General features: G+C 45.0%; 1 protein-coding gene and 1 long non-coding RNA gene across 3 annotated transcripts in view; one reads left to right on the top strand and one right to left on the bottom strand.

Moving 5' to 3' along the window:
* LOC128689536 (receptor-type tyrosine-protein phosphatase kappa-like) overlaps window positions 1–21,157 on the top strand; it is a 169,723-nt gene that overhangs the window by 106,062 nt on the left and 42,504 nt on the right. For both annotated transcript variants that reach the window (XM_070086110.1, XM_070086109.1), the window contains exons 22-26: window positions 707–773; window positions 1,400–1,578; window positions 11,012–11,214; window positions 15,165–15,363; window positions 15,592–15,706. In XM_070086110.1, coding sequence (XP_069942211.1) covers window positions 707–773; window positions 1,400–1,578; window positions 11,012–11,214; window positions 15,165–15,363; window positions 15,592–15,706 — 763 coding nt within the window. The remainder of the gene's footprint in view (window positions 1–706; window positions 774–1,399; window positions 1,579–11,011; window positions 11,215–15,164; window positions 15,364–15,591; window positions 15,707–21,157) is intronic.
* The window catches only part of LOC138852853 (uncharacterized), a 37,966-nt gene continuing 32,004 nt past the window's right edge, over window positions 15,196–21,157 (bottom strand). The window contains exon 3 of the long non-coding RNA XR_011392131.1: window positions 15,196–15,325. This is a non-coding gene — a long non-coding RNA (uncharacterized lncRNA). The remainder of the gene's footprint in view (window positions 15,326–21,157) is intronic.

The following is a 21,157-nucleotide window of genomic DNA, read 5'->3' as shown; positions in this document are numbered from 1 at the left end:
ACACACACACACATATATATATATATATATATATATATATATATATATATATATATATATATATATATATATATATATATATATATATATATATATATATATATTAACAAGTTGGCCGTCTCCCACCGAGGCAGGGTGACCCAAAAAGAAAGAAAATCCCCGAAAAGAAAATACTTTCATCATCCTTCAATACTTTCACTTCATTCATACATAATCACTGTTTTTGCAGAGGTGCCCAGAACACAACAGTTCAGAAGCATATACGTATAAAGATAGTGTGTAACACTAGTAAATTGCTGCTACTGCTTCAGATATTACACTAAACTTTGAAATAGTTGTGCTAAAAGTTGTTACATATTCTGATGTTTCTCAGTGTCAACACCTAAATCTCCAGAAAAATATTTGTTTGCTTCTGCCGGAGCTTCCCACTGTTATGAACATACTGCAGACTGAGCTGCGAGTAACGTGTTGCTACATTTTCAATAAAATATATAATAACTCAGTTTCTTGGGATTGCTTCCAATTTTAAAGGATTTTTTCTAGAGATCGGCAGTCATTTTTGTTTGCGTTCAACCATTTACTAGCAAAAACAGTGTGATGTTTTGCTCATATAATGCATAACTGTGTATGAGCAAAGGTTTGTGATACAGTATTGTGTTGACATGTGCAGTATACGAGAACTCTTACTATATATTTCTTGTGTCAGGTGAGTGCGACAAACGGTGAGGGGAGAAGTGTGGTCACGGAGGTGTGGGCCGTCACTAATGAAACTGGTAAGTAAACGCATTACTATCTTGACTTTAATGTGTATAGTAAATGTGAATGTATAGTGGATGTTAATGTATAGTGGGTATGAATGTGTACTGGATTTGAATGTGTAGTGGATATAAATGTATAGTGGATGTGAATGTATAGTTTGCGTGCGGCCAACGGTAACCGCCTGGTTGATCAGACCCTGATCCACCACGAGACCTAGTCTCAGACCGAGCTGCGGGGGCGTTAACCCTCGAAACCCTCTCCAGGTATAGTGGATGTGAATGTGTAGTGGGTATGTATGAATAAAAGATATGAATGTATATAGTGGATGTAAATGTATAGCTCATGTGAATGTTTAGTGAATGTGAATATGTATAGTGGATGTGAATGTATAATGGATGTGAATGTAATTGTATGTAAACATTAATGTTACACATACTATACAGTGATTCAAAAGATTAATCAGTGGTTATATTATCAGCTAATATTTAAGTTTTAAATGTAGTAAATTTTATCACACAATTTTCAACTTTTTTATTTCCCTCAAAACATCAATGTCAGAAATAATACAAAATTTAATTTATTTTAGCTCAACAGTTATGGTATTTATATTTATTAGACTACACCGGTACTTCCTCCTCAGAGCCGGGACCACCAGAATCACTTAATGTTACATCATATGCTGAGAGGTTACACTTTAGTCTCTCCTTGCCAGCAAAACCTGGCGGTGTTTTACTCAGTTTCACCATAGTACTTCAGCACACAGACTACAAGTGTGGGGAAAAGTTACAACCAGATTCTTATCAACAACCTACATGCGAGGTGAGAATGATCAAAATCTTTGATAAATGAAATATAATTTTGCTGGCCCTCTCCTGTAGTTCAATTAACTTTAGTACATAAGTCGCCTTAAGAGTTAACTATACTACACTCAGGAAATTTCCAAATGTGTAAGTATCAGTAGATGACCTATATCAACGTTATTTTGTCCAGTGGCTCGATTGGTAGCACAGTTCACAGTTTGAGTGTCTCGATCCCCGGCACGAGTTGAAACGTTGGTCATGTTTCCTTACACCTGCTTTCCTGTTCACCTAACAGTAAGTAGGTACCCGGGTGTTATTATTATTATTATTATTATAATCAAAAAGAAGCGCTAAGCCACAAGGACTATACAGCGCTGCAGGGCAGGAAGGAAGCGAGGGCATCAGGTGGCAAAAGGGAGATGGATGAGCAACAGGTTACGGATAACAGCGGGGCAGTGGATGGTGAAAGGGTAAAGGGCAGCAAGAGACTGAACCAGAAAGGGCTGAGGGGAGTGCGAAAAGTATCATCAGAGTTTGTGGAGTAAATCAGTCGTTGTCAAGAAGTCAATGAGAGAGTCAGGATTAAAGGAGGGTCCATCAGCAAGAAGGGAAGGTAAAGAGAGAGTAGGAGAACGAAGACGACATTGGAGGTAAATTCTGCGTGCTCGTTGATAGAGAGGGCAGTCTAACAGAATGTGGCTAATCGATACTGGAACTTGACACTGCTCACAGAGAGGAACAGGGTGCCTCTCCATGAGATACCCATGAGTAAGACGAGTGTGGCCAATGCGAAGGCGGGAGAGAGTGGTCTCCCAACCTCGGCACTGATGACAAGAAGACGGCCAGTAACCTATGCTCGGTTTAATAGAATGAAGTTTGTTACCGAGCAGAGTTGACCAACGTTGTTGCCAACGGGTGCGAAGGTGGGTAGCTATTGCAGCAAAATAGTCCAGAAATGGAACACCTCGATAGGAAATTGGTAGGTCATATACTGCTGACCGCGCAGCAGTGTCTGCCTGTTCATTGCCCTGTACGTCGACATGACCAGGGACCCAACAAAAAACAATATCTTTATGTTTGGTAGAGATACGGCGTAGCCAAAGTTGGATACGGAGAACTAGGGGATGAGATGTATCAAATTTTCGTATAGCCTGTAGAGCACTAAGGGAGTCTGAGACTACTACAAATGATGACACAGGCATAGATGCGATACGAATAAGTGCTGCAAGAATGGCATACAGTTCAGCAGTAAAAATGCTAGCTGAAGATAGTAAATGCCCTCGTACGACGCTGTCCGGAAACACTGCTGCGAATCCGACGCCGTCTGAAGACTTAGAGCCATCTGTGTACACAGCGGTGGCATGAGAATGAGAGTGGAAGTGATCAAGAAAAAGAGAGCGGGAAGCCACCGTAGGCAGTTGAGCTTTCGAGCAAGGGAGTGAGAAAGAACAGACCCGAACAGCTGGAACTTCCCAGGGGGGTAGGGAAAAGTGAGATGCTACATGAACATATAAAGGTGGTAACTGAAGGGAAGACAAGAGTGAAAGTAGGCGAAGAGAAAAGGGACGGAGCAAACAGGGGCGGCGAACGAATAAAGAATGTCTACTAATATCGGTGACCATTCTATAAATGGAAGGATTGTGTAGATCGTGAGAGCGTACGTAGTAACGAAGGCAATGGGCATCACGGCGATCAGACAAGGATGGAACATTTGCTTCTGTATAGAGGCTCTCAACAGGGGAAGAGCGAAAAGCACCAAGGCACAAACGTAAGCCTTGGTGATGGATAGAGTTAAGGCTAGAGAGAGTAGCAGGAGAGGCCGCGGAATAAATCTGGTCACCATAATCGAGTTTCGATAAAACGAGGGCTGAATGTAGGCGAAGCAGAGTTCGACGATCAGCTCCCCAGGAAAGATGAGCAAGGGTTTTAAGAAGGTTTAGCCGACTGTGACAAGTTGCCTTCAGAGAGGTAATGTGAGGTTTCCAGGTTAACCGACGGTCAAAGAGAAGGCCTAGAAACCTGACTGTATCACGTTCGGGGATACGGGAGCCATAGAGATACAAAGGATGATCGGAGATAACAGAGCGTCTAGTGAAAGTAATTTGGTGAGTTTTGGTACTTGAAAATTTAAACCCATGTGTGGTGGCCCAAGTGGAAACACGGTCGACCGCATGCTGGAGAGAAACTGCAATAAGGTGACAGTCAGCGCCTGCACAAGCAATAGCGAAGTCATCAACATAGAGTGATGACCAAATATTGGGTGGAAGAACAGAGGCCAAATCATTTATAGCAAGGAGAAAAAGTGTTGTGCTTAGAACACATCCCTGAGGGACACCTTCAGCTTGGACGAAGTCCGGGGAAAGAACATTATTGACTCGAACACGGAAATGTCTGTCAGTTAAAAAGTTCTTAAGGAAGGATGGTAGATTGCCTCGGAGGCCTAAGGAATGGGCCTGGGCCAAAATATTATACCTCCAAGTTGTGTCATATGCCTTCTCAAGGTCAAAAAATATGGCAATAACTGAGTGATTATTCGCAAAGGCATTACGAACATACGTATCCAAGCGTAGTAAGGGGTCTATGGTAGAACGACCCTTACGAAAGCCATATTGACTAGCGGAGAGACTGTTGTGAGTCTCTAAATACCACATTAAACGTCGATTTACGAGGCGTTCCATCACTTTGCAAACTGCACTTGTAAGAGCGATGGGGCGATAGTGGGAGGCATCATGTCCTGTAGTACCCGGTTTGCGGAAAGGGAGAACAATGGCAGATTTCCACAGCTGGGGAAGAACTCCTTGTGCCCAAATAAGATTGAAGAGGTGTAAGAGGACTACAAGGGCTGACCGATGTAAATGTTGTAACATACGAATATGAATGTCATCAGGCCCAGCTGCCGATGATCGGCAAGCTGAGAGCGTTGCCTCCAGTTCTTGAAGTGTAAAAGGCACATTATACTGTTCTTCTCCGAGAGAAGAAAAGTCCAAGGATACTAACTCTCTGGCAGACTTTGAGGAAAGAAACGAGGGGCATAGATGGAGCCCTCGGGAAATACGGACCAGATGTGTGCCAAGTTCAATGGCAACGTCGAGAGGGTTTGCTATATCAACACCAGTGACCCGTAGAACAGGAGCCGGGTCAGGAGAGTATTTACCACTCAATTTCCTCACTTTTTTCCAGACTGCACTCATAGAAGAAGCAGAGGTGATGGTGGAAACATAGTCTCGCCAACAAGTGCGTTTAGCTTCACGGATGACACGGCGAGCGATCGCACGCTTCTGCTTAAAATCAACAAGTCTCTCAGCGGTTCTATTGTACCGGTACCTGCCCCATGCAGCACGTTTCAAACGTACTGCACGAGCACAAGCAGGAGACCACCAAGGCACGCACTTCTGAGAATGCCTGCCTGAGGTTTGGGGTATAGAATGAGAAGCTGCGGTATAAACTGATGTCGAGAAGATGTGTAGGAGCTCATCAATGGAGGATGAAGAAGGAACCTCACTAAAAGCAGTGAGGTGTGAGTAAAGATCCCAATTTGCCCGATCAAATTGCCAGCGAGGGCTACGGGAAGGTGGTGAATAGGAAGGAGAAGTAAGAATGATCGGAAAATGATCGCTGTCATGTAAGTCTGGTAGAACAGACCAGGTGAAGTCTAGTGCAGTGGAGGAAGAGCAGACTGATAGATCGATGCAAGAGAGAGTATGAGTACGAGGATCAAAATGGGTGGGAGTACCCGTATTTAAAACATGGAGGGGGTGAGAGGCAAGAAAAGCCTCCAACTGAATGCCACGTGAGTCACAATGAGACCCCCCCCAGAGGAAATGGTGGGCATTAAAATCACCAAGTAACAGAAGTGGTGGTGGTAAGGATGAAACAAGAAAGGCAAAGTCTGGGATAGAAAATGCTCGAGAAGGAGAGAGATATAAAGAACATATTGTAAACCACTTATTCAAGTGGATACGGGCTGCAGTGTAATGCAGCGAGGTATGGACAAATAGTTGACAGTACGGAATATCATTGCGTAGAAGAAGGGCACTTTCATTAAAGGTCCCATCTGAGAAAGGATCCGAAGAATACAATAAATTATAGCCTGAGATAGGTTGGAAAACAGCCGAGTGTAATTTTGGTTCTTGTAAGCAAGCACCAACAGGGGAAAACCTGGAAAGCAACATCTGAAGCTCACCCCGATTACCCCTGAGGCCGCGGATATTCCACTGTAAATAGGCCATGATTGGCGATGAAGAAAATATCAGGAATCTGTAGGTAAAGGCACCTACGGACTAGAGGGGTTAGAAAAGTCAACGTGTGGTGGCATTGGAAGATGTTCAAGTAGCGAAGGAACGGAGCGTTGCGAAGAATGGGGTTGTGAAGATGGAGGAGAGGGAAGAGAAGGAACAGGAAGTGAATCAGTGTCCATTGAAGGTTTAGTCTCTGCAATATATTCTGAAATGGCTTCAAGTGTTTCTGAATTCAAAGATGTATGGGAAACCATATTGGAGATAGGAGGAGGAGGGTGAGTAAAGATTGGGACAGTAATGGACTGTACCAAAGTAGAGGGGGAGGGAAAAGTGTAAGGGACTGGAGATGAAGTGTGGGGGGGGACAGAAGAGGTAGAAACCTGGGAGGTGACAGAAGAGGGAGAAACTTGGGAGGGGACGGGGGTGGAAGGCATAGTACGAGGAGGAGGGTGAATCTCCACACTTGTAATAGAGCCAGAGAGAGGGGAAGAACTAGGTACAGAGACTAGAAAGGTAACGTGTGGAGGTGGAAGAAGGGAAGGAAGGGGCAAAGAAGATTTGAGCAATGTGGATTTTTTGGACTTCTGAGTAGAGGGGCGATTGGTATTAGGTGTCGTACGAGGTCTTGTCGATACTGGGGCTTGTGAGGAAGGACGCGAAGATGTGAGAACAGACTGAGTTGTAGTCGGGACGTCAGAGCCAAGGACAGCAAAAGGATTAGATGCCGTAATGGCTATGGGAGGGGTAACAACAGAGGAGGCTGCAGAAGATGGGACCCCAGAAGTGGGGGGATGTTTGGAAACACGAGAATAAGAAACACGGGGTAGTCTCCCTTGGAGGCGGAGATGAGTAACTGCCATAGCATAAGGGAGACCTTCTGCCTCTTTGAGGCAACGGATTTCACGTTCATTTAAGTAGACCTGGCAACGGCGGGAGTACGAAGGGTGAGCTTCATTACAATTAAGGCAAGATGGAGGTTGACTGCAAGATGTATTAGAATGGTTGTCGGCACCACAGACTGGGCATTCGGCCATAGATCTGCAATATTTCGCTGGGTGACCAAAACGCCAGCAATTTCTACATTGTTGCGGTGTAGGTATCACCTTTCGAACTTGTAACCGATGTCCCGCGACATATACAGAGGACGGGAGTTCTCGGCTGTCAAAAGTTAAACGAGCCACATTGCAAGGGTAACGTCTCCGCCCCCGGGCAGGAAGGACATAAGTGTCTACTTTGAGGATTGGGAGATCCTGGAGTTCCAGCTGTTCAAAAATGTCATTGCCACATGACTGGAAATTCTGTTGGACTATGGTATGGGGCAGAATGACAGTACCACTACAAGAATTGAGAGAAAGATGTTTTTCAATAGTGATAGGAGTAGTATCGATATTCGAAAGGAGAGAAAGATCATGAGCTTGGGTAGCATTCTGGACAGTGACGATGCGCGTACCGCTCTTGAGAGCGTGAAATGAAATATCTCTGCCAACATGACGCAGGAGCGCTTTGGCAATACTATGGTCAGAAAGGTAGGCAGAAGAAGAAGTTGGTCTTAAAGTAAAGAATTTAGTCCATTGTGTGGTCCGAAACTGAGCGTGGAGAGGGAGTGCTTGACGTGTCGGTCGTTTCCGAGTAGAATGGGAAGGTAACGACGGAGCATCATCAGGAGATTGACGTTGGCGTTTAGGAGTAGGACCGGAGTTGGTCCGGCATGAAATGGGTGGGCGATTCGAAAATTGCCGTACCGTAGAGGGAGAAGCCGGAAGCATAGTCAAAGGAGAGCGGAGTTCAGACAAATCGAAGGAGTCAGTCGAAGCCCCGGTACCTGAAGCGGGTGAGGAAACAGCACCAGCAAGAGGTACAGGGGCATCAGGAGTGTCCGAAGAGTGGTCTAAACACAAGGCAGGGTCAGAATGGGGTGCGGTATCAAGAAGGGGCCCGGGGGTAGTGGTTTCATGGACTAGGGCTGCCATGGTTAGGTTACTCCTTTGCTTTTTGTTTTTAAGAAAAAAAAAGAAAGAAGAAAAGAAAATAAAAACAAAAAAAAGAATAAAAAAAGGGGGGAGCGGGGAGGAATAGTTCCCAGGAGGAATGAAAGGGACGGAAATCTCCCTCCGCGCCCAAGAGGACTCGACACCGCTAGTAGCGCAGATGCAGCATGGAACCCGTGCCATACCCTACCCTTCATGCCAGTAAACCAGCAATCCGGGATAGCAACCTCACATCTGCCGAGCTACCTCGGTGGACAAAAGAGAGGGCGGCCGGATATCCGCCACAAAGCATACCTCCTTCAGCCACCACCCCCGGAATCCGAAAGGTGGCTTCCAGAGATACACCCGTCGCCCAAAAGACACCCAAAGCTACTCCGGGATACCGGAGAGGGATCGGGACATCCCTAGGCAATCCAGATTCCACGGCAAACTACGCCACCGCCAAGAAACCTCAACGGAATGGGATCGACCCCGGTGTCCTTTCCCCTACCTAGGAACTAGCGCGCCTGTGGGAGAAATCACGAAGGCTAAAAAGAGGAAGGGCAAAAGGGAGGGGTGAGGAGGAGGAGGAGGAATGGAAAAAGGGGAGGATGGGATAGGGGAGGGGAGAATGGGGGGTAATTAGGTTCGGTCTGAGGAAGAAGACCGACAGGGCTAATTCCTCAGACCAAGAGCCTCTTCACCACGCCAAGGAGCCCCCCTTGAAGAGGACCCGGGTGTTAGTCTCACGTCCCACCACTATTGTACAAGCGAGCGACCCATGTCCTTTTGCATGCTATTACATTACTTTTTAACAAGTCACTAGAAACTAGCACTTTCCCGACACTACTCAAGACAGCAAGGGTTGCACCAATACATAAAGGTGGTGACCCTACAGATGTAAACAACTATAGGCCAATATCAAACTTACCATTGCTATCCAAAATCTTCGAGGAACTCGTGCACAGAAGACTATATTCATTTATAACGGCACAAAACATACTCAACCCCTGCCAGTTTGGATTCAGGAAAAATAAAAGCACTAATGATGCAATTGTAAAAAAAATGCTAGATCTGCTTTGCACAGCATTGGAACATAAGGAATATCCACTAGGAATTTTTATTGACCTAAGAAAAGCGTTTGACACAGTAGACCACGGCATCCTACTCCACAAACTTGACCATTATGGTATAAGAGGACATGCGCTTGCATATTTCAAATCCTACCTTACTAATAGGTATCAGTATGTCACCATTAAAGACACAGCCTCATCAACACGGCCACTTGATACTGGAGTTCCGCAGGGAAGTGTCCTTGGTCCCCTGCTCTTCTTCATTTACATTAATGATTTTCCAAACGTATCCCAACACCTGAAACCCATTCTCTTTGCTGACGACACGACTTACGTCATCTCCCACCCTAATCTTGCCACCCTCAACACCATTGTCAACGAGGAGCTGCTCAAAATTCTGACTTGGATGACAGCCAATAAACTTACACTTAACACTGACAAAACCTACTACATTATGTTTGGTAGCAGAGCAGGTGTTGCGCAACTTAACATTAAGATCGACAACACTCTAATTGCCAGACATAATGAGGGCAAATTCCTAGGTCTATACCTCGACAACTACCTAAATTTCAGCACTCATATCCAACACAACAAAAAAAAGTATCCAAAACGGTGGGGATCCTCTCCAAGATACCTCTTGATTTAGGGAATTGGATCTGTGCTCCAGTTCCCCGAATTAAGCCTGAATGCCTTCCACATCCCCCCCCCCCAGGCGCTGTATAATCCTCCGGGTTTAGCGCTTCCCCCTTGATTATAATAATAATAATAATCTCCAAGATACGATACTACGTGCCGCAAACTGCCCGTCTCACACTATACCATTCACTCATTTATCCATACCTCACCTATGCTATCTGTGCTTGGGGATCAACTGCAGCAACACATCTAAAGCCAATAATAACCCAACAAAAAGCCGCAGTAAGAATAATCACTAAATCCCATCCCCGGCAACACATCCCCCACTCTTCATAGATCTAAACTTACTCCCTGTTCAGAACATCCACACTTACTACTGTGCAATCTACATCTACAGGACCTTAAATTCCAATATTAACCTTGACCTAAAATGCTTTCTTGATAGTTGTGACAGGACCCACGGGCATAACACCAGAAAGAAACATCTCTATGACATTCCCCGTGTCCGACTAAACCTTTACAAAAATTCAGTGTGTCAAAGGGCCTAAAATCTGGAACAACCTACCTGAAAACTCTAGAACTGCAGACACATTCATCACTTTCAAAACTTAAGTTAGAAAACATCTTATCTCCCTGATACACCCCGTCAACTAACTACATGTAAACCACCTGGTGGTTCATACTTATACTCACTCATCCAATGACTATAAACACAGAAATACGAATCTTAATCTTAAAATAATGAATCCTAACTAGTCATAAGTTTGCCTATGATACTCCAATATAGACACTATGTATTGTGCCAAAACAAAAGCATTCACATTGCTAAACTCACAAACTATAATGTAGTCACTTAGCCTTAATACCATAATCTGTAATAATTTAAAGTTTAGAATTAATCTAAGTCTGCCCGATATGCCTAGCCACGCTAAGTGTCCTAGTGGCCCCCTCTGTAATTAGTATTTTAAAACATGTAAACCACACAATACCCAAAATCTGTAAACCCCACATTGTAATCCTTATAGAGAATAAACTTGATTGATTGATTGATAGTCGACTGTTTTGGGTGGCATCGCAAGGGGTGGTAATATACTTTAGATAGTCCTAGGCTTTGAAAAGAGCTGAGGTAGGTTAACAGCTCTTAGCCTGTAAACAACCTATAATAAGAAAAATATGAAAATTACCACCGTAATGAGAAAATGGGATAAACAGTAAGAATGACACATTCTTACTGTCTGTACAGACTTGACATAATTTATGTATTAAAGCCAATGTTAGGGGTAACTTGCTTGTCACAAGTCATTGATATCAGTACACTTACAACTTATTAAAATACATTTTTTAACACACCGTCCCTCTGCCAGTGTAGGATGACCCAAAAGAGACAAAGTACAATTACCTTCATTCGCACAATCTCTGTTGCCAGGAGTGTACCTACATCACAGTTCAGAGGACCCTGATATTTAGGTTCACTAATTGATTATACCATTTATAAAACCATAACACTGTTTTCAAGCAATCTTTCATATCACCATCAGATATCTGGGTTAAAGCGAGGCAAACGCTTCCGAGTTGAGGCTCACTACTGTAACTCTGCAGGATGTGGCATGACCTTGAACAGAATGGTCGCCACTCTGCCCATCAAACCTAAATTTAAAGGAGAACTTACAGTGAAGACTAAAACCAACACTAATGTTACTCTTGGTCTGCCCAGCATTGAGATGAATGGCGACGGTGAGAGGTTAGTTCTATGCTGCCTAATTATCTCCATTAAGTTTATTATATTTATTATTTAAATATTGTCTGCAGATATATTTTTCATTAGTATATTTTCACAGGAAAGGCAAATATATTTAAGTTGTTTATTTCATGGGTCAGATATTGTAAATAATGAATAAATAATAGAGGGAGCAAAATATGATGACTCGAAGGATGTATAAACCTGTAGTGGAAAGGAGGGGTAGGAGTCGTCCTAGGAAAGAATGGAGAGAGGGGGTAAGAGAGGTTTTATTTGCAAGAGGCTTGGAAATACAGCAGGCATGTTTGAGCTTGTTATATAAGAGTGAATGGAGACGAATAGTTTTTGGAACTTGACGAGTTGTTGCAGTGTGAGCAGGGTAATATTTTGTTAAGGGATTCAGGGAAACCGGTTAGTCCTGGAGGTGGGAAGTACAATGCCTGTACTTTAAAGGATGGGTTTAGAATATTGGATGTTTGGAGTGACATCTAAACTGTCATATTTGAGCGCCTCTGCAAAGACAGTGTGAAAGATGGTGAAAGTGCTTTTTTATTTTTTGGGGGGGTCACCCTGCCTCTGTGGGAGACGGTTGAATATATATACATTCGTAGTGTGGAAATTAGGAGTTTTGGAGTTACTAAAGGTATTAGTCAGAGAGCTGAAGAGGGGTTGTTGAGATGATTTGGTCATTTAGAGAGAAAGGATCATAGTAGAATGACTTGGATTATTATTATTATAATCAAAAAGAAGCGCTAAGCCACAAGGACTATACAGCGCTGCAGGGCAGGAAGGAAGTGAGGGCATCAGGTGGCAAAAGGGAGATGGATGAGCAACAGGTTACGGACAACAGCAGGGCAGTGGATGGTGAAAGGGTAAAGGGCAGCAAGAGACTGAACCAGAAAGGGCTGAGGGGAGTGCGAAAAGTATCATCAGAGTTTGTGGAGTAAATCGGTCGTTGTCAAGAAGTCAATGAGAGAGTCAGGATTAAAGGAGGGTCCATCAGCAAGAAGGGAAGGTAAAGAGAGAGTAGTAGAACGAAGACGACGTTGGAGGTAAATTCTACGTGCTCGTTGATAGAGAGGGCAGTCTAACAGAATGTGGCTAATCGATACTGGAACTTGACACTGCTCACAGAGAGGAACAGGGTGCCTCTCCATGAGATACCCATGAGTAAGACGAGTGTGGCCAATGCGAAGGCGGGAGAGAGTGGTCTCCCAACTTCGGCACTGATGACAAGAAGACGGCCAGTAACCTATGCTCGGTTTAATAGAATGAAGTTTGTTACCGAGCAGAGTTGACCAACGTTGTTGCCAACGGGTGCGAAGGTGGGTAGCTATTACAGCAAAATAGTCCAGAAATGGAACACCTCGATAGGAAATTGGTAGGTCATATACTGCTGACCGCGCAGCAGCGTCTGCCTGTTCATTGCCCTGTACGTCGACATGACCAGGGACCCAACAAAAAACAATATCTTTATGTTTGGTAGAGATACGGCGTAGCCAAAGTTGGATACGGAGAACTAGGGGATGAGATGTATCAAATTTTCGTATAGCCTGTAGAGCACTAAGGGAGTCTGAGACTACTACAAATGATGACACAGGCATAGATGCAATACGAATAAGTGCTGCAAGAATGGCATACAGTTCAGCAGTAAAAATGCTAGCTGAAGATAGTAAATGCCCTCGTACGACGCTGTCCGGAAACACTGCTGCGAATCCGACGCCGTCTGAAGACTTAGAGCCATCTGTGTACACAGCGGTGGCATGAGAATGGGAGTGGAAGTGATCAAGAAAAAGAGAGCGGGAAGCCACCGTAGGCAGTTGAGCTTTCGAGCAAGGGAGTGAGAAAGAACAGACCCGAACAGCTGGAACTTCCCAGGGGGGCAGGGAAAAGTGAGATGCTACATGAACATATAAAGGTGGTAACTGAAGGGAAGACAAGAGTGAATGTAGGCGAAGAGAAAAGGGACGGAGCAAACAGGGGCGGCGAACGAATAAAGAATGTCTACTAATATCGGTGACCATTCTATAAATGGAAGGATTGTGTAGATCGTGAGAGCGTACATAGTAACGAAGGCAATGGGCATCACGGCGATCAGACAAGGATGGAACATTTGCTTCTGTATAGAGGCTCTCAACAGGGGAAGAGCGAAAAGCACCAAGGCACAAACGTAAGCCTTGGTGATGGATAGAGTTAAGGCTAGAGAGAGTAGCAGGAGAGGCCGCGGAATAAATCTGGTCACCATAATCGAGTTTCGATAAAACGAGGGCTGAATGTAGGCGAAGCAGAGTTCGACGATCAGCTCCCCAGGAAAGATGAGCAAGGGTTTTAAGAAGGTTTAGCCGGCTGTGACAAGTTGCCTTCAGAGAGGTAATGTGAGGTTTCCAGGTTAACCGACGGTCAAAGAGAAGGCCTAGAAACCTGACTGTATCACGTTCAGGGATACGGGAGCCATAGAGATACAAAGGATGATCGGAGATAACAGAGCGTCTAGTGAAAGTAATTTGGTGAGTTTTGGTACTTGAAAATTTAAACCCATGTGTGGTGGCCCAAGTGGAAACACGGTCGACCGCATGCTGGAGAGAAACTGCAATAAGGTGACAGTCAGCGCCTGCACAAGCAATAGCGAAGTCATCAACATAGAGTGATGACCAAATATTGGGTGGAAGAACAGAGGCCAAATCATTTATAGCAAGGAGAAAAAGTGTTGTGCTTAGAACACATCCCTGAGGGACACCTTCAGCTTGGACGAAGTCCGGGGAAAGAACATTATTGACTCGAACACGGAAATGTCTGTCAGTTAAAAAGTTCTTAAGGAAGGATGGTAGATTGCCTCGGAGGCCTAAGGAATGGGCCTGGGCCAAAATATTATACCTCCAAGTTGTGTCATATGCCTTCTCAAGGTCAAAAAATATGGCAATAACTGAGTGATTATTCGCAAAGGCATTACGAACATACGTATCCAAGCGTAGTAAGGGGTCTATGGTAGAACGACCCTTACGAAAGCCATATTGACTAGCGGAGAGACTGTTGTGAGTCTCTAAATACCACATTAAACGTCGATTTACGAGGCGTTCCATCACTTTGCAAACTGCACTTGTAAGAGCGATGGGGCGATAGTGGGAGGCATCATGTCCTGTAGTACCCGGTTTGCGGAAAGGGAGAACAATGGCAGATTTCCACAGCTGGGGAAGAACTCCTTGTGCCCAAATAAGATTGAAGAGGTGTAAGAGGACTACAAGGGCTGACCGATGTAAATGTTGTAACATACGAATATGAATGTCATCAGGCCCAGCTGCCGATGATCGGCAAGCTGAGAGCGTTGCCTCCAGTTCTTGAAGTGTAAAAGGCACATTATACTGTTCTTCTCCGAGAGAAGAAAAGTCCAAGGGTACTAACTCTGGCAGACTTTGAGGAAAGAAACGAGGGAGAATGACTTGGAGAGCATATAAATCTGTAGGGAAAGGAAGGTGGAGGGAAGGTTGGAGGGAGGGGGCGAGGGGCTTGGACTTCCAGCAAGCTTGCGTGAGCGTGTTAGAAGTGAATGGAGATGAATGGTTTTTGGGACCTGACGAGCTGTTGGAGTGTGAGCAGGGTAATATTTTGTGAAGGGATTTAGGAAACCGGTTAGCCGGATTAGAGTCCTGGAAATGGGAAGTACAATGCCTGCACTTTAAAGGAGGGATTTGGGATATTGGCAGTGTGGAGGGACATCTAAACTGTGGTATCTGAGCGCCTCAGCGAAGACAGTGATTATGTATGAGTGATAGTAAAAGTGTTGAAAGATGAAAGTATTTTTCTTTCTTTTTGGGTCGCCCTGCCTCGGTGGGAAACGGCCGATGTGTTAAAAAACTACATATAAATGACTGTCTTTGGAATAATTAGAACACTTTTTAATTTTGCCTTTATTAACACTATATATGTATTTAGTCACATCACAAATTATTCTGTAGGTCTCTGGCAATTTTGGCACATCATCTTCCCGAGGGCAAACAAGTCAGTACAATCAAGAGTTATAAAGATGAATATTTGAGACATCGTAACAAGCAGAAGAGACTGATGTCTGCTTCAGAAGCTGTGAGGTCGAGGCGCCAGACAAGTGACCAGGACTGTGCTAAAGATAATCCATATGTGGCTGCAGTTATATCTCCAGTAAGAGTAATGCTGTTGTTAGTTATTGACCTTGGCAATGATCAGTAGTATATGGATAATGAGTACAATAGTTATTCCATACACTATACACACTTTAAATTCAAAGAATTTAGCGGTGAGGTGAAATTGTTTATCAATAACAAATTATACTTATGTCAAATACATGTACTTGATAAAACTGTTTTATTATTCAAGTTATAAAAGCTTTGTCATACATATTTTTTACAGGACTTAGATGAATTTGTGGTAGGAGATGGAAAGACTGATGGCACTTATCAAAACTGCCAGTTGAAAACCAACGAACATTATATGATCGCGGTTGTGGCTGAGATATACCTGGAAGGTAATTTATTTACTTACGTGATTCTAGTAGTTTTTAATTATCATTAACAAATTGATGTGAAGGCTGCGCATAACACAAACCACTACCCAGGGTAAATCATTATGACTTAGTCTTTATATTTTTATTTACTGATTGGTTTATTTTCTCTAGTGCCTAATCCACGTCAAGAACGTTATCAAACTATGTCTCTGTATACTCATCCAACAGTGTGGGGATCGAACTCTAACTCTTGAGTCTAGGCTATTAAACATTAATCAGAGGTTAGGTAAAATTTGTCAGGAAACAGGATAAGTGTTTGCTGATGCTGGTTTTAGTCACATGATGATCTGTCCCTGAAGCTTTTGGTCATCTGACCAACGCCTTCCGCTGGCTTACCCCTCCACCCCTTTAAAAATTTTGATAATTTTCTACTATTTTTTTTTAACTCATGAATTTTGTCATAATATATCTACAGGTAAATTCATATATAAACTTTGCGTCTACTTCCTTACCAACTGGGTCCCCTTCACTTATGCTTTTTACACTTAAAACGTTTCTCATTGTCCTCTTCGCTTTCGGGCTGAGTGGACGCACTGCGCAAACAGCTCTTGCTTTCTCTGGTGCGCAACTTCCTGTTTTCACCAAGATGGCTGCCAGCTACCGCAGGAGGAGCAACACCGTGTGTGTTGACCTTGTTAAAGGGGCAATTTACCCTTCGAATGCCTCTGTTTTATTACCAACGATTATACGGGACACGTTTGGCATTGAAGTTGAAGACTTACACGGAATAGCACTTAATGGATCATCACGAATCTTCATAAAGTTCTGTACATTGGAGGCATATGAAAGGACGGTGACTCAGTACCAAGAGAAGAACATCACCGTATCATCTGGTCTGGAGGTACGCCTGCGGGATGCCTCAAAATACTACACCTGGGTGAGGATCCGCAACGTTCCTTTCGAGGCAGACGATGTAGATATCAGAGAGACATTTCAAAGATATGGTGAGGTGCATGATATAACTTTAGTTCGATGGACGGAGGGAATCTATGAAGGGTTGCCGGCTGGATCTTACACCGTCAAGATGTCTTTAAGAAGACCTATTCCATCGTATGTTGTCCTGGAGGATTTTAGGACACAGCTGTACGTGACCTACGCGGGACAACGAAAGATGTGTCGCCTGTGCGGCGCTTTTGACCACATGGCGGCCGGATGTGGTAGAGCAGCAGCGCCGCGGCCTTGGGAACGGCAAGTAGCCACGGAGTCTCAGGCGGAACCTCTGCCGAAGAATTTGAGTGCAGCAGGCACGGGTAATTGGGCAGAAGAAGTGGAGGGCGTGTTAGAGAATTGTGTGACACTACCAGTGGCTTCGGATAATCCCCCGCAAGCGGGCCCGGGAGTTGAGCAGCAGCCTGTGGGGGTGGGAGAGACCGGTGATCCACAGGAGTTATCTACGCCCCTACAGGAGATGATTAAGTCTTTCCTGGACGTGCCTGCGGAGGAGAACCCAGCTACAGACAGGAGAATTCTGACGGTTGAGAAGGACTTGATTGAGCAGATTCCAGATCCTCTGGGGTCAGAGCCTGGCATGTTGCAGTTGATACAGGTGGAAGCAGAGGTGCACAAGGGCAATGGAAATACTGATATGGAAATTGAGGGCACATCTAGAAAGAGGGCTGGAGGCTCGTCGGATGAGGAGGTTATAACACCAGCTCCGCGTACAGGGAAGAAGACGTGGGCAGGAGTGATTAAGAAAGGGCGGGGTAGTGCACAGGGGGGGGAGGGGGCACAGGCGGGAAAGAGTGCACGAGAAAAGACAGAAGCAGCAAAAAGTGGAACAGACAGGACACAGAGACATAGAGGAAAGCCACCCTTTCTGAATCTTTAAGTGTCTAACGATAAACGTGAATGACCTTAGAACTGACGGTAAACGAGTATGGTTGGAGGATGTTTTGCGGCGTTTTAACATTGATGTGTGTTTTATTCAAGAACACAATTTCAAGTATGGCAGAGAGTTGAGGCTGAACGGTTTTAGGATGTATGTTGGTAGTTCAGGGAAATTAAAGGGTGGGGTGGCAGTGGCAGTGAGGGAGTCCAGCCCATTCCACATGCTCAAGTGGGAAGAGGGAGGGGAGGGGAGGGTGGTGAGGGTGGAAGGGATATGGGGCGAGATTAGAGTATGTTTTCTGGGGATATATATGCCGGCAGATAGTAACATACGGGTTAAGGTGAATTTTGTAAGGGAGGTTTTGCTTTTCTACATGCGGGGTTTACCAATGGTTTCTATAATAGGTGGGGATTGGAATTGTGTAATCAGGAATAAGGATGTGGAACCGAGAGGGGCAGGGTGTGTGCTTGGGGTATTGAGGGATTTGTTGAGGGATGCCGGGGTTTATGACATAATCAGGGGCGATGGGTGGAAAGTAGAGCACACGTTTATGCGGAGGGGTTATGCTGCCAGGTTGGATCGTATATATATAACTCGAGATATAACAGTAGAACGTGTAATGACGATAGATTTAGGTTTTTCGGACCATCGTGCCGTTTTGGCAGAGATGGCATGGGAAGGGATGGTTCGTAGGTATGTGGGTTATTGGAAAATGAATGTGAGGCTACTTCAGGGAGAGGGGGAGGGGTTGTTTTTTAGGGAATGGTGGAAGCAACTATGGGAGGCTCGCAACGAAGAGGAGGATATCTTGGAATGGTGGGAGAAGCACGCTAAATTGCAGATTAGGGAGTATTACCAGCATAGAGGAAGGGATGAGGCGAGGTGGAGGTATGGTTTACAGAAATATTTAGAGGGGCAGCTAAATGATTGTTATGAAGGGGGAGGGGGGGCTAGACATGGAGAAATAGAGGTTTTAAGGGGAAGATTGAGGGATATACAAAATTCTCGTTTTGATGCGATACGTGTGAGGGAAGGTTTAGAGGAGGTTCTATGGGGTGACAAACCGTCAGGATGTGTTTTGAGGAGATTTAGGAATAGGCAACAGATGACCACGATTATGGGATTAGAGGTGTGTAAAGGGGTGGGGGGATATAGGGTGGGGCAGGTACTTAGTACCACCGATGGAATGAGCAATTATGCTGATTATTGGTTTAGGGAGAATTTTAAGCAGAGGGAGGGAGGAGAGAGGGAGGGAGAGATTCTGGGAGAAGGAATTCGAGGTATTTTAGGGGAGGAGGAGAGTGCGGTAATAGAGGGTAGGATCAGTGAGGAGGAGGTGGAGGAGGCGATAATGGGCTTGAGTAGGGGAAAAGCGCCGGGCATTGATGGAATTCCTAATGATTTCTATATTACACATTGGGATTGTATGAAGGAATGTCTGGTCCGGTTGTTTAACTGTATGAAGGAAAGGGGAGTGTTGGGGGAATCGCAGGGCACGGGGGTAGTAGTTTTGGTCTATAAGGGAGGGGGGGGGGGGAAGACCTTGGGTGCTTATAGGGCGATCTCCCTCATGTGTGCAGATTATAAAGTTTTTGCGAAGGTTTTAGGTAACCGTATGAAAAAGGTGCTTGACCGAGTCCTACATAGAGGACAGTGTGGGATTCCAGGTCGAAGTATGCGTGAGGGGCATGGAAGAATTAAGGATTTTGTGGAGGGTAGACAATGGGGGGGGATCTTGGGGATTGATTGGAAGCAGGCTTATGACAGTGTAGATAGACATATGTTGTGGTGTATTTTAAAAAAACAGGGTTTTGGTGATGAGATTGTGCGCTGGGCGACTACTTTGTATACGCCTGCAACAGTCAGGGTTCAGGTTAATGGGAAGTTAGGGTTGCCAGTGCAGATGGGGATGGGTTTGCGACAGGGTTGCCCCTTGTCTCAAATCCTCTTTGCATGCATGCAGGACCCTTTTTATAGGCTTATAGAGGAAGGAGTGTGGGAACAGGGAGAGGTGGGTCCTGGGAGATGTGGTATTGTGGGGTATGTGGATGACACCACAGTTTTGGTAGGAGGGGAAATAGGATTGGGGAATGTGGGACGTATAATAGAGATTTTTGGTGGGGCGACAGGGATGAGGGTTAATGGAGCAAAGTCAAAGTTATTAGAAGTAGGCACGTGGGTGGGGGGGGTTGGGGGAACAGTATGGGTGGAACGTAGTGGATAGAATTAAGATATGTGGGGTTGTGTATATGGCGGACGCTGGGGAGGCACAGAGAATAAATTCCAAGGAAGTAGTGAGTAGAGCGATGGGTAGGATGCGCGGGTGGAGGGCTGGGGATGTAACATTGCAGCAGAGGGTGGTGGTAGTAAATACACTTGTGTACAGTAAAGTGTGGGGCGTGGCAGAAATATATCCCCTGAGGTCGTGTGATATTCAGGAACTGGAGAGGGTGGTTTTGAGGTATGTGTGGGGTTATGGGAAGCCATGGCTACGGAAGGAGGTGGTGATGATGGGCGTGCGGCAGGGTGGGCTGGGTCTTATACCTTTGGACACACGAGTGAAGGCAGTGTATGTGAAGCAGCGATACTTGAGGGTGGGAGGGGAGAGGGGTAGAAGGGTGGGAGAGGTCATGAAGGATGTGCGAAAATGGTGGAAGGGAAAGGCACTACTGGAGTGTGAAGATATGGTGCGAAATTTGTTGGCAGTAAGGGAAGCAAAAAAAGTAAGGGTAAGTAGGCTTGGGAGGACAGGTAGGCAGGGTACAGTGATACAGAGAGTAGCTACATACCCAATGTATGATTGGAGGGGCATTTGGGAAGACTTTCGGAAAATCAGATTAAAGCCAAGGGTTCGTGAAGTGGTTTATAGATTCTTTATGGGAATTCTAGCTACAAGGTCAGTGCTATATAGAATGGGTTATGGAGGTGCTGGCACTTGTTTGCATTGTGAGGAAGAGGAGACGGCTTTTCATGCCATATATTTTTGTGAAACCTTGGGTTTTGTAAGGGCATGGTTAGCGAGAGTTCTGGGTATAGTGGCGGGAGGGGGAAGAAACATTTCGACTTTGAGGGCTTTGCATTTTGATGTGGGAGGGGTTTCCAAGGACATTCGGAGGGCAGTGATGTATGTAGTGGCAGATTTTTTGTATGTGTCTTGGTGCATGCGGGAGGTGGGGGGTGAATATAGGGTGCGGGCGCTTGCGGCGAGTGTGTATCGTACAGTATGCAGAAATAGGCTACTATATGGGAGGTTGTGGGTAAATAGTTTTCCCTTGGGTTATCGTAATCTGTCGGTAGGTGTAATGTTAGGGTTGGGTGTAGTTTAGAGCTGGATTGGGCTGGTTCTCCCTAAACTGGCATTCTTGTTCTTTTTTGAGATTAGTGGAGGATGGAAGGTGGAATAAAAGTGTGTGGTAGTGGAGCATATGGGTGTAAAGTCGTTAGGAATGGGAGGGCGTAAGGGGGGTGAACTAGTGACATTTCGTTAAGAGACAGGTGTTTTATGACTTTTGACGTCAGGTACGAACTTGAGCATGGAAGGGAACGTGAGTTTGTGTTTTTTAATACAGATAGCATGGGGTCAG

This window comes from Cherax quadricarinatus, chromosome 18 (genome assembly GCF_038502225.1).
Source record: "Cherax quadricarinatus isolate ZL_2023a chromosome 18, ASM3850222v1, whole genome shotgun sequence".
Taxonomy (NCBI): domain Eukaryota; kingdom Metazoa; phylum Arthropoda; class Malacostraca; order Decapoda; family Parastacidae; genus Cherax; species Cherax quadricarinatus.
The sequence above is the reverse complement of the archived record's forward strand: the minus strand, read 5'-3'. Positions and strand labels throughout refer to the sequence as shown.